The sequence below is a fragment of the Medicago truncatula genome, chromosome 2, assembly GCF_003473485.1.
Source record: "Medicago truncatula cultivar Jemalong A17 chromosome 2, MtrunA17r5.0-ANR, whole genome shotgun sequence".
In the NCBI taxonomy this organism is placed as follows: domain Eukaryota; kingdom Viridiplantae; phylum Streptophyta; class Magnoliopsida; order Fabales; family Fabaceae; genus Medicago; species Medicago truncatula.
Window position 1 is genome coordinate 48,038,752 of NC_053043.1, and position 13,766 is coordinate 48,052,517.

General features: G+C 30.5%; 1 protein-coding gene across 1 annotated transcript; it reads left to right on the top strand.

The window, feature by feature from the left end:
• Nucleotides 1-6,049: 6,049 nt before the first annotated feature.
• LOC112419064 (zinc finger protein WIP2) lies at nt 6,050-8,931 on the top strand. The gene is made up of 2 exons (XM_024775878.2): nt 6,050-6,647; nt 8,282-8,931. Exons 1-2 carry the CDS (start codon nt 6,147-6,149, stop codon nt 8,726-8,728), a joined length of 948 nt encoding a protein of 315 aa, XP_024631646.1. The 5' UTR covers nt 6,050-6,146; the 3' UTR covers nt 8,729-8,931.
• Nucleotides 8,932-13,766: the final 4,835 nt, after the last annotated feature.

The following is a 13,766-nucleotide window of genomic DNA, read 5'->3' on the forward strand; positions in this document are numbered from 1 at the left end:
CAATAACGTAAAACAACATAATTAAACATAAATAAGATCATGGATCATTCAAACTAAATAATTCATCGGGTCTATCAATCCAAGCCCTGATTCTTCGTAGGTCATCATCCGAATCAAAATTTTCATAATATCATGAAAAGATTTGATCAGGGAAGTGTTTAACTCAATCGTGCCCTTTGAACTGTACTGACCAAATATATAGACATGGTTCTCACTTTGTCGTTGTTCTCAAGCTTCATTTGGGTGAATCGGACGCTTTCATTTGATTCGATCGACGGACGACGATACTCAACACTGTCCACCCTTATTGTGTGGTTGAGACAACCGTTAATGTAACCTAGCTGATCTTTCAGACCAGTCAATGTGACATCAACGTGGACTCTAAACAACTTAGGTTTTCCCCGTTACTGTAAATTGCAACTAGTTTAATGTTTATATCAACTGAATAAGTGTTCATGGTTTTGTTGTGTGGTTTGCAAATGAACCAAACGTACAAATTTATTGAAGTTATTGTGCATCGTGGAGCACAAAAATTGTTGGTGCAATGTGGGGCACAGTAAAATCTTGTATTCAATTGGTTCAGATTATATAGTTTTAAAGATGTAAAACACTTAAAACCACAAACAAGTTTTTACATAGTCCGAGTACATTCAGATAACATAATCCAAAATGTGACAAACTGGGAAAGGTTGCTTGGTCAATAAGGTTGGTTGGTTTTTCATGCATTTTTTTTAACTGTTTGAGCACATTTTTTTTTTACTGTTTGACCAAGTTTAAAGGATCATTCCTATAAATACAAGAGGGCAGGGTTAGGATTGCAGCAGAGACCTTCGTAGTAGTAGTTCTTGGGTTAGTATGAATGGTCAAATTGACCACATGAACTTGTGTTCCCGCTTCGTAGTATGTAATGTAGATATATTTGAATATGTGATTGTTTAATTCAGTTCCCACCTTTTCCTCCACATCATCATGTGTTTTCAAATTCTTCTGAGGGTACATGAGAGGGATGACATGTCTTCTCCTTCGTTCCACCTCCATCTTCTTGTACTACATATTTAATTTTAGTTGCCAACATTTTGTACATATGTTAATATAAATATATTATGAAATCTATTTCAATTAATAAAATGTGTTGAGTTATTAATTTTTGTTGTCAATTTTAAATTATGTCATTTTAATAAATTTTGCTGAACTAATAAATTAAACGCCATAAATAATCTATTCAGAGAACGTGTGAGAATCGTGAAAGCGTGAGAACTATAAACATATAAAAAGAAATTCTGAATATTATTTGCAAGAGATAAATATAGAGAACAAAGTGGTCCATCACCAAACTATACATACTATTACTGGTGGGCCCTAAATTGAAAGTAGAAAAACAAAAATTCTTTAAAGGGACATACAAGGGATATCACACCACCGAGTATTATGTTAATTCGGCGCAATATTTAGCATTTTAATTTTATAATAACTATTTTTTTATGACAAAAATTATAGCTTTGTTTTCGTCATAATTTCCCCTTTCTTTTGGTTAACTTTTTGCTGGTAAAGTTGCATATACTTATAAGATTAGATCCACTGTGACAGTCCTGTATAGTTCAGAGAGTAACAATATTAGTCGGTACACTACTTTGTAATTATCCTATTAAATAAACGAGGTAGCTTTTCTTCCGTGGAAAAAATGGGCGTACTTTATTCAAAGAAATCTAAAATATTCACCCATCAAAATTATTTATGATTAGACCTTGAATAATTAAAATCAAGAACGTAACCAGAACCTCCCTTATAAATTAAGGATTTAATTTGTATGCATAGTTAATTAATCTTATAAAAGTTTTACACAAATAAAGATTTATATTTTCAAAGTTATGCCTTCAATTATTATGTGATCGGATATAATCGAAAATATTGTCAATAAATATTGTCTTAGGCGTTAAGAAGTTGACTCATATGCCACAAAAACGAAGTTCAATTTATGTTGCTAACTTCATGATCTTTTTCTTTAGGAGGTGATCCGTAAAGAAGAGTTAAATTTGATATAAAAAATGAGTCTTGTTAACGAGTGTCTGTCTCCGAGACACTGTTTAAACATATCAAATTTAGCAATTATTCTTTTAAAAAGTCAACTATTACAATTTTCAATGCACTCAGTAAACAACTTTTTATAAAAAATTTACTAATTAAAGTGCTTAAAGAGTGCTCCGGGAACACTCGTTAATATTTTCCATAAAAAATTAACATAGTATTAAACTCTGTCGTTCGGGCCGTTCATTTATTATTCCTTGTAATGTTGGATATGAGAAGTGTATTGAGAAAAATACAAGTCACATTAAATAAATATACGATCTAAAACAAGTTTATAAAAGGAAATACTCATAATATTATAAGCCAATTTTATAAAATTTATTTTAATTCAATATAAAAATCTGGGGTATTGCTTGTGTGACATTGTGGTTGATAATATTGGTGACATTGATGTCACAAGTAGCTTTCTTTCTTCTCTTTCACAAAGTTTTTTTTGTTTTTCTCTACAATTATAACACTGTAATTGATCAATGTCACCAACCATAATATCATCCAAGTGCTATCCAGATGACGTGTACTATGCATATAAAAATCTAACTCATGATATTAACCTCTTAATTTAACCATATAAACACATGGACACACACTTTGTTTGACATTCACATATATACACACGCGCACAAAAATATTGAAACTATAATAAAATGAAGTACTAGCCTAGGTGATCTGAAAATGAAAACAGGTACCAAAATAGTGTTGATGATATGGGTGGCAATGTTGTTGAGTTTACTAGCAGAATAGTATTTATGTCAAAGTGTTTTGTGGTGTGACACACAATGTTACTGGTTCTTCCCTTAACTCCAAAAAGACAAGGTGGATGAAACAGTGAACATATTTTCTTTGATATAGTGAGAAAGCATTAGAAGAGGAGACACGGACTGAGTATCTGATCCAACCCGACCAGAGTGTGCAGACCAAAGCACTTGCTGGTTTAAATGTTAACTATTTGTTTCCCGAGGTTCAGAAAAGATCACCATGAGAGGGTGTCAAACAAACAACACACATTGTGTGTGTATTTCCTCGGAATCATTCATCAATTAAACAATCTATGTATGTGATCCAACAACACAACTTGTTCCATTCATTCATTAGTAATATTTTTTTTAGTACTGTATAAATTCCATTCGTTATAAATATATATAATTCTAGAAAATACAAGGATAATGCTGAATAAGGTTTTGGAACACTCTTTAAGAATTTTTATTTTCACTCTTTAAGAACCTTAAAATGTTTTTATGAAAATTTATTTATTTAATGCTTTAAAAATTAGTGTATATACATTATATAATCATACATGATCACTTTCTTTTTCCTACTCTAGGGTGCGTTTAATTTGCAAAACAGTAAGTACCGTATAACACAGTACAAGATAGAACAACACAACACAAGATAAAATAACGCATAACAAATTTTTACGGTATTGAATGATTTTATGTCTTATATGATTTTTGGTGGACAAAATGTTATTTTGGTATTTTAGACAACTTATACGTAGGACAAAAAGTTGTGTTGTGGTTTAGTGAAGTACAAGAATTTCAGTTTTTGTCTTGTCTTTTGCATCCAGTTTATCTCATCCCTTAATCAGTTTTACAAATCACACACTATACAACTTGAGTTTGTCATATCATGTTCTTCATTTTTTAACAAATCAAAGGTACCCTATATGTATAATTAGGGCAGATAAAAGTTATATATACAATCGGAAAATAGGGTATTGATACAAAAAATAGTCGATCATCACTCTTAGAAGAGTTGTGAAATTGGACCGCCCCACATGATACAAAATCCAACAGGATATGCTAATTAAATGTCACGTCAGACTAGCTCATACTAAATTAGGTCATATATTTGATGCCATGGTGTTATTAATTTTGGTACCATCACATTCAATTTCGTTCTCGCCACTTTAAACCCTTCTCTATAGGGATGACAATTAGACCCAGGCCTGATGGGCACCCGCAAAAAATACCTGCAATGGGTAGGGTAAGACCCCGCTTTCATGGATATGGGCACTATACTACCCAGCCCTGCAACCCACATATATGTTTTTATATAATATAATAAATAATTTATATATTAATTAATTAATTAATTTACCTAACTATTTAAGCTTAAACCTAAACCTAAAAATTGCTTATTACAGTAACCTAAACCTAGCCTATTGTTGCGTTGAATTTCTGTCGTCTGCCTGCCTTTCGTTGCTTTTTGTTATCCATCTCTTATGCTTCCCGCTAACTATTTCTTGAATCTCATATTTCTAAAGGGATGTCAATTGGACCCAGGCCTGATGGGTACCAACAAAATACTACGATTCATACTTTTATTTTATTTGGTTAAATAGTACGATTCATATTATTTTATGAGTTGATTTGAAATTTTCTGGATTATAGTTGTATTTCAGTTGTGGTGCTTTTTTATTGTCTTTTCAGAATTAAACTGTGGGTAATGGGTGCGGGTATGAGCACTTAGGTGCCCATAGGGTATGAGGAAGGACACTAAAGTTGTTGCCCACGAGGGTACGGACCCGGGTACAGATATTTTTTACAAACGCGGGTATGGAGATGGGTACTATAGTACCCTGCCCATTGGATACCCATTGTCATCCCTACTTCTCTATCGCAACAACATTGTGCCCTAATACCCTCTCATATTTCATATAAGTAATCTCCCATGCTTTTGTGAAATCCACTATAATTGTCTTTCTTCGAACGATCGACACCCTAATCAACACCATAGTCATACTCTAATATACGACTCAACTGTGTGAGTATTTTTTCCTCTTGTCTTGTGATGGTAATTCTACTTTTCAATTACTTATATACTAGTGCATTAAAACATAAGGTATGCACTTCATATCGCATATAAGATTTGTCTAACATGGACAGTAAAAAAGGATCTAAAGATGGACCCTTACTATTTGTCTCAACTTGCTTAAACTTCTAGTTATGAAATAGTAAAAGACTCATGCATTCACACAATTATACTACGATGCTAATAAAAAGGAAAAGAGGTGCATATTAAATGCACTTTCATATGTACTGCCATAAATTTTCATAACATGCATGTAATGTAAATCTTGATTTAGATAAAACCTAATCAATTAAATTCACAAAATACTGATTTTTATTATTATACAAAAGTACTAATATTATCATCAAAAGAGTAAATATTTTAAGATGCAGTGTTACTCTATGTCTCTCTTCTCTCTCACAAACACTGATGGGGCTAGAAGGTAGCTTAGTTTATGAAATTCAGCCCCTTGTGTGAAAGGGAATGTGGTAGTATAGTTTTGGGGGAACAGATAGTCTTCAAAATTTCAACTCCAATGACATGATTTTGTGTTTTGGTCTTATTTCAAACCTTAATGGGTAGGTATAGAATTGTTATACCAGTTTTATTTTAAATTAAGATAATCTATATGGATGTATTAACATGTGTTTATGTGTTTTTAAGGTGTTCTAGAGACACATGTTAAAAATTCTACAAGTAAAAATTATTTATTATTAAAAATTAATTTTTAACTTTTTAAAAACTAAATTATCACAAATATTTAAGACAAAATTTTCATATTGTGTTATTTAAGACAAATATTAGCATTTTCTTATTTATATATTCTACATATTCTATATTAATATATGTCCCTTTTTTCTACACTGTTCATACAAACCTTCTTTCAAGTCCCAAGATGATCTCCTTCTCTATACGACCAAATCAGATCAATGACTTTTCCCCACTCTCTTTAGTCTTTACCATTACTTCCTTTTAACATTTTTTTTTTCTCCATTGTTAAGTCACACTTCACAAGTGATTTCATGTCTCCTTTTTTTATTTTTATTTTTATAAACTTTATCGGGTTAGCTTTACCAACATTGGATTTCTACAACTCTTTCATTATGGCTATTTGTTAAAAAAATCTAAAATTTTATCTTTTTCTCAACTTTCTCTCTCCACTACCCTTTTATTTTCTTTTCCTTGTATGCTCTAGTCTATAATAACCTAACCCTTTTCCACTATCATCATATCATATATCTTTCCTTTCCTAATCTTTCATCATCATTATCATGAGTACTCATCCCTACTTCTCCAATGACTTCAATGGTTATTGGTTTGACCTAAATAACCCTCCATTCTATAATTTTCCTTATAGTAACAACATATCTTTTGCATCTTCTCCTTCATCTCCACCTCCAAGAGAAGCTCTTCCTTTACTTAACCTAAGCCCTACAAAACATGAAGATCTTCTAGAATCTTCCTTTAGTTCCATGGAAATGATGAATATGAAGGAGAAAGAACTAAGCATATCATCAAATTCTTTAGATGATGATGCCGTTACTGTGGCTTTACATCTAGGGCTTCCAAGTATAAGTTCATCTGATTTAGCTTCTTCAAATATTTACAAAGATGATGAAAAAGTAGTGACTGTTGATTCTTCTGAGTGTCCACCAAATAAAATTAGTAGGGGTCAGTATTGGATCCCTACCCCTGCTCAGATTCTAATCGGTCCAACACAGTTTTCATGCCCTCTTTGTTTCAAGACCTTCAATAGATACAACAACATGCAGGTATATATTTAATTTCACTCTTTTCCATTCATACTCAGGTAAAAGACTATTGAAAACATTATAGCATTTTTTTTTTTTTATGAAAACATTATGACATAAATTGAAAGCGGTGGCACTGTGAATGACATATATATAGAAAGAATTTAAAGAAAGAAAAAGGATGTTTTTTCTTTTCCCTTTATTTTTCTTACCCCTTTACTTTGCCAGATCTTAATTACTTTTGAGGAAATTTTCTGAAAAAGAAAAGGCTCATTTTTTACATGCTGTGGTTACACTCTTCCTTTGTAGTATCAATTTAATTTTTCACTTATATATATATATATATATATATATATATATATATATATATATATATATATATATATATATTCATATATTGTCTGTCTACAATTCATGAAATTGAAGTTATTTTTGTATGTTTGTAATTTAGGGTTTTCTCATGTGTGCTTACTATTGCACACCCCTTTCCTTTCCTTTTATATACATTTTATCTCTTTTTAAACCTTAAATTATATTTTTGTATTAGATAAAAATTTGATGGACGGTGTCTAAAATTGACAATTGATATCTAGGGTTTATTAATTAATATTAGTTTATATACTATGCAACAATAATGTTAATGTTAACATCATCACGGGAAGACATAAAATGAGACAGGATCCATAATTTTTCAAACTCTAGTACAAACACGCATGGAATGAAATTAATTTTTCATCTCCATAAAAATAAACATAAATAGCTGTACAATATTCCCTTGTTTGCCTTCCGAACTACTTCTTTATTAGGATGTCCTACATATATTGTCACCTTTTCCTTTAATCCTATACACCATAGGTACTAAGAAATAATTGAAACACGTTGAAAACGACAAAGGCTCCAAGATCATATACAATACATCCTCTTAGGCATGGTAAGAAAAATCACAATCTTAACAAAATTACATCCAATATATTAATAAATACATGGTTTCAAATAAATGTTGTTTCAGTCAAAAATAAAAAAGAAAATGCTGTTTCACACAATGCAAGTTTTGGACTATAGATAGTTACCAAAAATTTATTTGTGTAAGTTAGTGAGTGTTACTTTCATTCTTTCACCCATACTTCCCTTTTCACATTACTAAAAAAATTGAATCTAGAACAAAAACAAAATTGAATCAGTGGTAAAACAATTGAAATGATTAAACGTTTTCTTCAAAGTGGTTAGTTAGCACCAATTTTTGTAATGGCCCTTCCAAAAAAAAAAATTGTAATGGGATTGAGTACCCTTGTACTCATTAATAAAATTTTGCTTATTAAAGAAATGAAATGATTGAACTATTTCTAATTATATCTTTATGTGTTACAAGGTTGGGACAACTAATGATTCTATATAGTAAATTTAGGGTTTGGTGTTTTTTTTGTGGTGGTCGGAGTTTGAATCTCAAACCTTACATATATTATGCATTATCCCTACCAACTAAGCTAAGCTCACGAGGATAATCTAGGGTTTGGTGTTGCTACTAACATTTGTCAATAAAACAGGGTTATAAATATCAAAATTTGTGACTAAGTATTGTTTTTTGTCTTTCATTAACTTTTTCTATTAATATCAACTAATTATTTGCTTGTATATATTGCTTCCAAAATATATAGATGCATATGTGGGGACATGGATCACAATATAGAAAGGGACCAGAATCTCTAAGAGGAACACAACCAACAGCCATGCTAAGACTCCCATGTTATTGTTGTGCACCTGGATGCAAGAACAACATTGATCATCCAAGAGCAAAACCACTGAAAGATTTTAGAACACTTCAAACACATTACAAGAGAAAGCATGGAATAAAGCCATTTATGTGTAGAAAGTGTTGCAAAGCATTTGCAGTAAGAGGTGACTGGAGAACTCACGAGAAAAACTGTGGGAAACTTTGGTATTGTTGTTGTGGGTCCGATTTTAAGCACAAAAGATCACTTAAAGATCATATCAAGGCTTTTGGAAATGGACATAAAGCTTATGGAATTGACGAATGTCTTGATCAAGATGATGAACATGGTGGCTCTGAAATTGAGCAAGAAAATGAATCTTTTCAGTCATAGTTTGATGTATGTATGTTTTAACTATAAAGACAAGACAGCTATGGACATGTTTTGCACTAATTACATTGGTGACTAAGACTAGTAGTATGACTAAATTTATTTTGTCTTCTTTATTAATTTCCTTTTTGTCTTTGTATTTGCAATATATACTCAGATATGTTGTGGCAAATTTTGGATTGATATCTCTCCCTCTCTCTCCTTAATTAGTGTACATGACATGCCGATTCAAGCTTGTATTATAAAAAAAAAATGCAAACTTTAATTAATTTGCATATACTATAAAGCATGAAAGAATTTACTTCCTGTCTTTTTTATAAGAGACAGATGAATCAACAAAAATTAATATATTTGATTTATATTATAAACTACATATAATAATTTTTAACGACTCATTTGTCTCTTAATTTGCAACTATTTGAGCCATTTAAAAAAAAAACTCATTTGAACTTTTTGTCATTAATTAATACTTGTGTGAGAATTTGAGTAAATTATTTAGTTAATTTCAATAAGTTGGTGATATATAGTACCATGCTTACCTAGAAAGAATTCAAATTTATTATTACATCTGAATTATAGATATAATTTATATTCAAATGTCGATACAAAATATAAATGCTATGATTAAGCTGTTTTCCAAATGAATTATAAATATATTTTATTCAAGTTATTTTTATAACTAATTGCGTAAATTCATTTATGAAAAAAAAAAAATTGAAAATACAAACCTAACCAAGTAGAATAAAAAAGATCCTCAAATAAGGTTGTTATTCTTTTATTCTCGAATATAGCCCTTCTCTATCACTACATCACTCCAAGAGCCATATCAAGAAATTTTTTACCATGTTGATGCTCTATTTGATTTTTGGTTTGATTTCCCCCCAAATTTGAAGCATGTAGTTGTACCAAAGTATGTGCAAGAAGTGGCTCCTTATTGATACCTTGTAATGGTTTTGACCAAGACAAAAATTTAACTGGACTAATGACAATAGGATCATTCTATCCTACACGCCTAACATCTTTTTATGTCTTAAATCAGACCTAAACTGAGGATTTCAACTTCCTAATTTATAACGAACCTAATTTAAGAGTTAGGACCCAATTCAAAAGCTTATAAACTATCATTCCATTTAAACCCATTGATGTGAGCCCCTCACCTTCTAGAATTTTTTTAATCAAGTATTGTTTAATTGCTAGTATTTTCGTATATTTAAAACTAATTAAGGGGTCCATATAATATGAACCTCTAAAAAATATACAGGGTGAACCTTACTATTTTGAGTAAATTTTAATAAAATATAACATTTTTATAAAACTCAGTATTTTATGTTTTAAAAAAATTATTATTATTTTATTAAAAACGATAAGAGAAAATTAAAAGTCCCCAATTAAAAGTCTTCGTTTAGAAGTGTAAGATTCAAGCAATGGTTGTTAGGTTAACCTAGCTATCTCATTCCTTTCAAATGGTACATCAATTTTTATACTCATACTCCTACACCTCACTTGCATGGTTAAAAATGGAAAGAGAAAATTTTCCTTCCCTCCTAACCATACTAGCAGCTATACATAGGTTCTACTGGATATGATGTAACAAAAAACCGATATGAAAAGATCATGTTCCTATTAATTAAGGTATACTAGTGCTAGTGAGATTGTACTTATACTTAATTCCAATTGCAGAGAAACTCACGTGCATGTTTAAACTTTAAAATAAAAGGCTCTATGATTTTTGGTAAGAAGTTTCAAAAGTTACCAAAGTTGGCTGATCCAACAATGTTCATGTACAAAGTTTACATTTGCAATAACAAGTGAAAGTGTGCAGTAATATTTTATAAAGAGAAAAATGAATATGAAAATTGTAGCTAGGACGTGTACATAACATATAGGTAGCAAATGAAGTTTCTGGATGGAAGCTTTTGTGACTGTCATCATTGATCAGCTTTATTATGATTCATATGATGCTAGCTGCTGTCCACCACGATGGACCGATCAAATACTATGTTTAGTCTCACCATAATGATTTCTATCAAAATTAATTATTAGCTTTTGAAGATATAAATGATGATTTTTTGCTTAAAAAATCTTAATTTCATAAATATTTTCAAATGTCATGAGAAAAAGGGAAGAGAGCGGAAGCTCAATTATAACAAACATTTAATTTATATGACTTGAATTTTTTATGCATTTGAGTTCATTGGTTAGATAGGTTAAAATTCTCACTTGTTTTGTACGGTTGAATAATATATTCAACACAAATTCTAAAAACATGTTTTTTTTACATCTATAAGCACGGATACGGACGCCTGATACGACACAGACACTGACACGCAGTCACCGTTAAAAATTTGAGAAAATTACATAATTCAGTATAATTATATATGAGTTGGTATCATGTCGGTGTCAAACACAACACGTGTCTGAGAAGTGTCTTTGCTTCATATGTACATATATTTAAGGAAATTACGTAATTAGATTTTTTACAATAAAATCAATCACATGACCATGAAAATTGTTTGGTTATATTCATAATTATTTTTAAAGTCATGCATATGAATGATATATCAAAACTAAATTATTTTTATAAAAAGATGAATGATGTCATTTTTTATAAATTATTTTCAATTTTATCTCTTTAATACTGAATTGGATTTTTTTTCCAATAAATATTTTTTGTTGTGAAAGAGCACAAAACTCACACAAACTACATGCCAAAAAGATGGATATTACCATTTGAGTGGTACTTAAATGTTTATGTAAAACCTTTTTACACCTTGAATATATATTTATCTTTTACCTTGAATATATAAAACCAAGCTTTTGAATATTGACGTTGATATTGCGAATTCATTGGAGGTGATATTGATGACAATGTATGAAGGTTGAGAGAAATAAATAAATTGAAATAACATAAGGTCAGAGCTTGTTTGAAATGTCATTTCAAAGTACAACACATTATTATTCAGAGTATATGAATATGAATTGTGTCTATTTTTCCCTGATCAGCCCAACCAACAAAAACGGGACTCCACGTTCTCTGTCTCCATTTTTTTTTGCCCTCTCTTCTCTTCTTAGGTAAATTCTCTTTCCATCTTTTTCTGCAGGCTCTATCACTGTTACCAGGGTTTCTATCTATGTACTCCATTTATTTTTTTTTTACTTTATTATCACCAGTAGTACATTTGTTCAGATTTAACATAACAGTAAAAATGGGGGTGTTGAAAACGATAACTAATAATTATTATGTGATTCTTTTCTTGTTATGCTTTGTATTACAGTGTAACGTCAATCTGTCATAATAATAATATTCACAATCAGTCCACAAACCTGTCAGCTTCACTTATAACACTAGATGTGATTGATCCTTGTAGCTACATATTAACCATATTTTATTTATTTTTCATTTGAAAATGTGGGCGCAAGAAAATTAATAACTACCGTGGAATATTCATATCATCATCCAAAGGTTATATATATGTATACATTTTGGATTTGTCTTTTTTTACTGTTATTGTCCACTGGTTTAGACACTTGAGAACATAAAGCAGTGGGATCTACATAATTTTTATGAGAATAAATGTTTAGTATTGCTATGGCATAAAGTTTATGTTGCATAATGTAACTCAAGATTACTAATAAGTTTTTGGTAGTATTATTACAAAACGATAGAAAGAGAGAAACATGACATTAAAAACCCAGAGAAATATGCATTATGCTTCCATTTTTTTTGGTCTGTGTAGGACAATTTTGTCCCCTTATCAAATTTGATTATGAAAGCACATGCATATATTGAATGCAAATATATGAGGCTAAAATTGACGTTTTGTCCTAGAGTGCTGCAATTCAATATGCATGTGTGTGTTTGTGCATACAGCTATTTTTAATTGAAAAATGCATTTTGCCTTTACAATGAGGAGTACTATTTATTCAAAATTAATATAAAACTAATTTGTTACCTAACTATAAAGGGATACTCAACCCTTGTGCAAAAATCTGGCATCGATCAGGACCCTTATAATATGATCTTAAACACTAACAAGACAAAAAGATTAATATGAAAATAAATACTTAATTAATGCTTACTTCTTTTAGAAGCAAGAAAAATATTCATTGATCAAGAAATGTACCTAGTGCTAAACATGAGCATAATAAGGCCTTAAACCACACCAAATAAGCATGAATAAGTAACCAAAGTAACAAACGCATAAATACTTAGTTTTGTAAGTTTCAACTTTTTCTAACATTCGCATCCTTATATATTTCCCAAATTATGTTCAATTTTTTTGGAAATGTGGGGTGACTAAAGTTTTTCTCTATTTCAAAACATAAAAGCTACCACTAGTCTACTACACAAGCACAATTTTTGTCCAAAAAAACAAGAGGCACATAATAATGGAAACTGACCTTATTTGGCGGTTTATACTTTATATCGGTTCGGACAAAAATCTTAAAAGTAGGTTGTTGTTTTATGATTAATATTTAGAAAGACATAATGTAGATATATAGATTTTGTTTCTGTACGCATGTGAATCTTATTTCACATTACAATCTTTCCATTTGAAGTTGATCTTAATATCTAGCGTCTTAGTTTTATTGATGATTAATTTATTATGCTTTCAAATATAAAGAAAAAGAGAAACATTTTTTTTTTTAATAAACTAAGCACTCACGCAATTACAGATACTACACTGAAGTTGTTTTTTTTTTTTTATTTGCCTTAGTTCCATGATAGATTTTAGAGCTCTGTGACGGATAAACGGTTGTCGCAACCTATGACGGAATGAGACAGTATTACACTTGCACGCAGACTCTCCTTGGACCTCCGCACTAAGAGACCAAAAAGGAAAAGAAAAATCCAATACATTGAAGCTAGCCAATGTAACTCTCAATAGATGTTGTATGGTGCAACTATTGTAGAAGCTTTGATTGGGTTGAATAGTAGATGAGATAAGTGAAGTGATGAAAAGGAAGAAGGTTTGATACCTACCTACCTGTAAATGTACAGCTTAGTCCATCACTTTGCTATGGTATAGTATGTCAATTT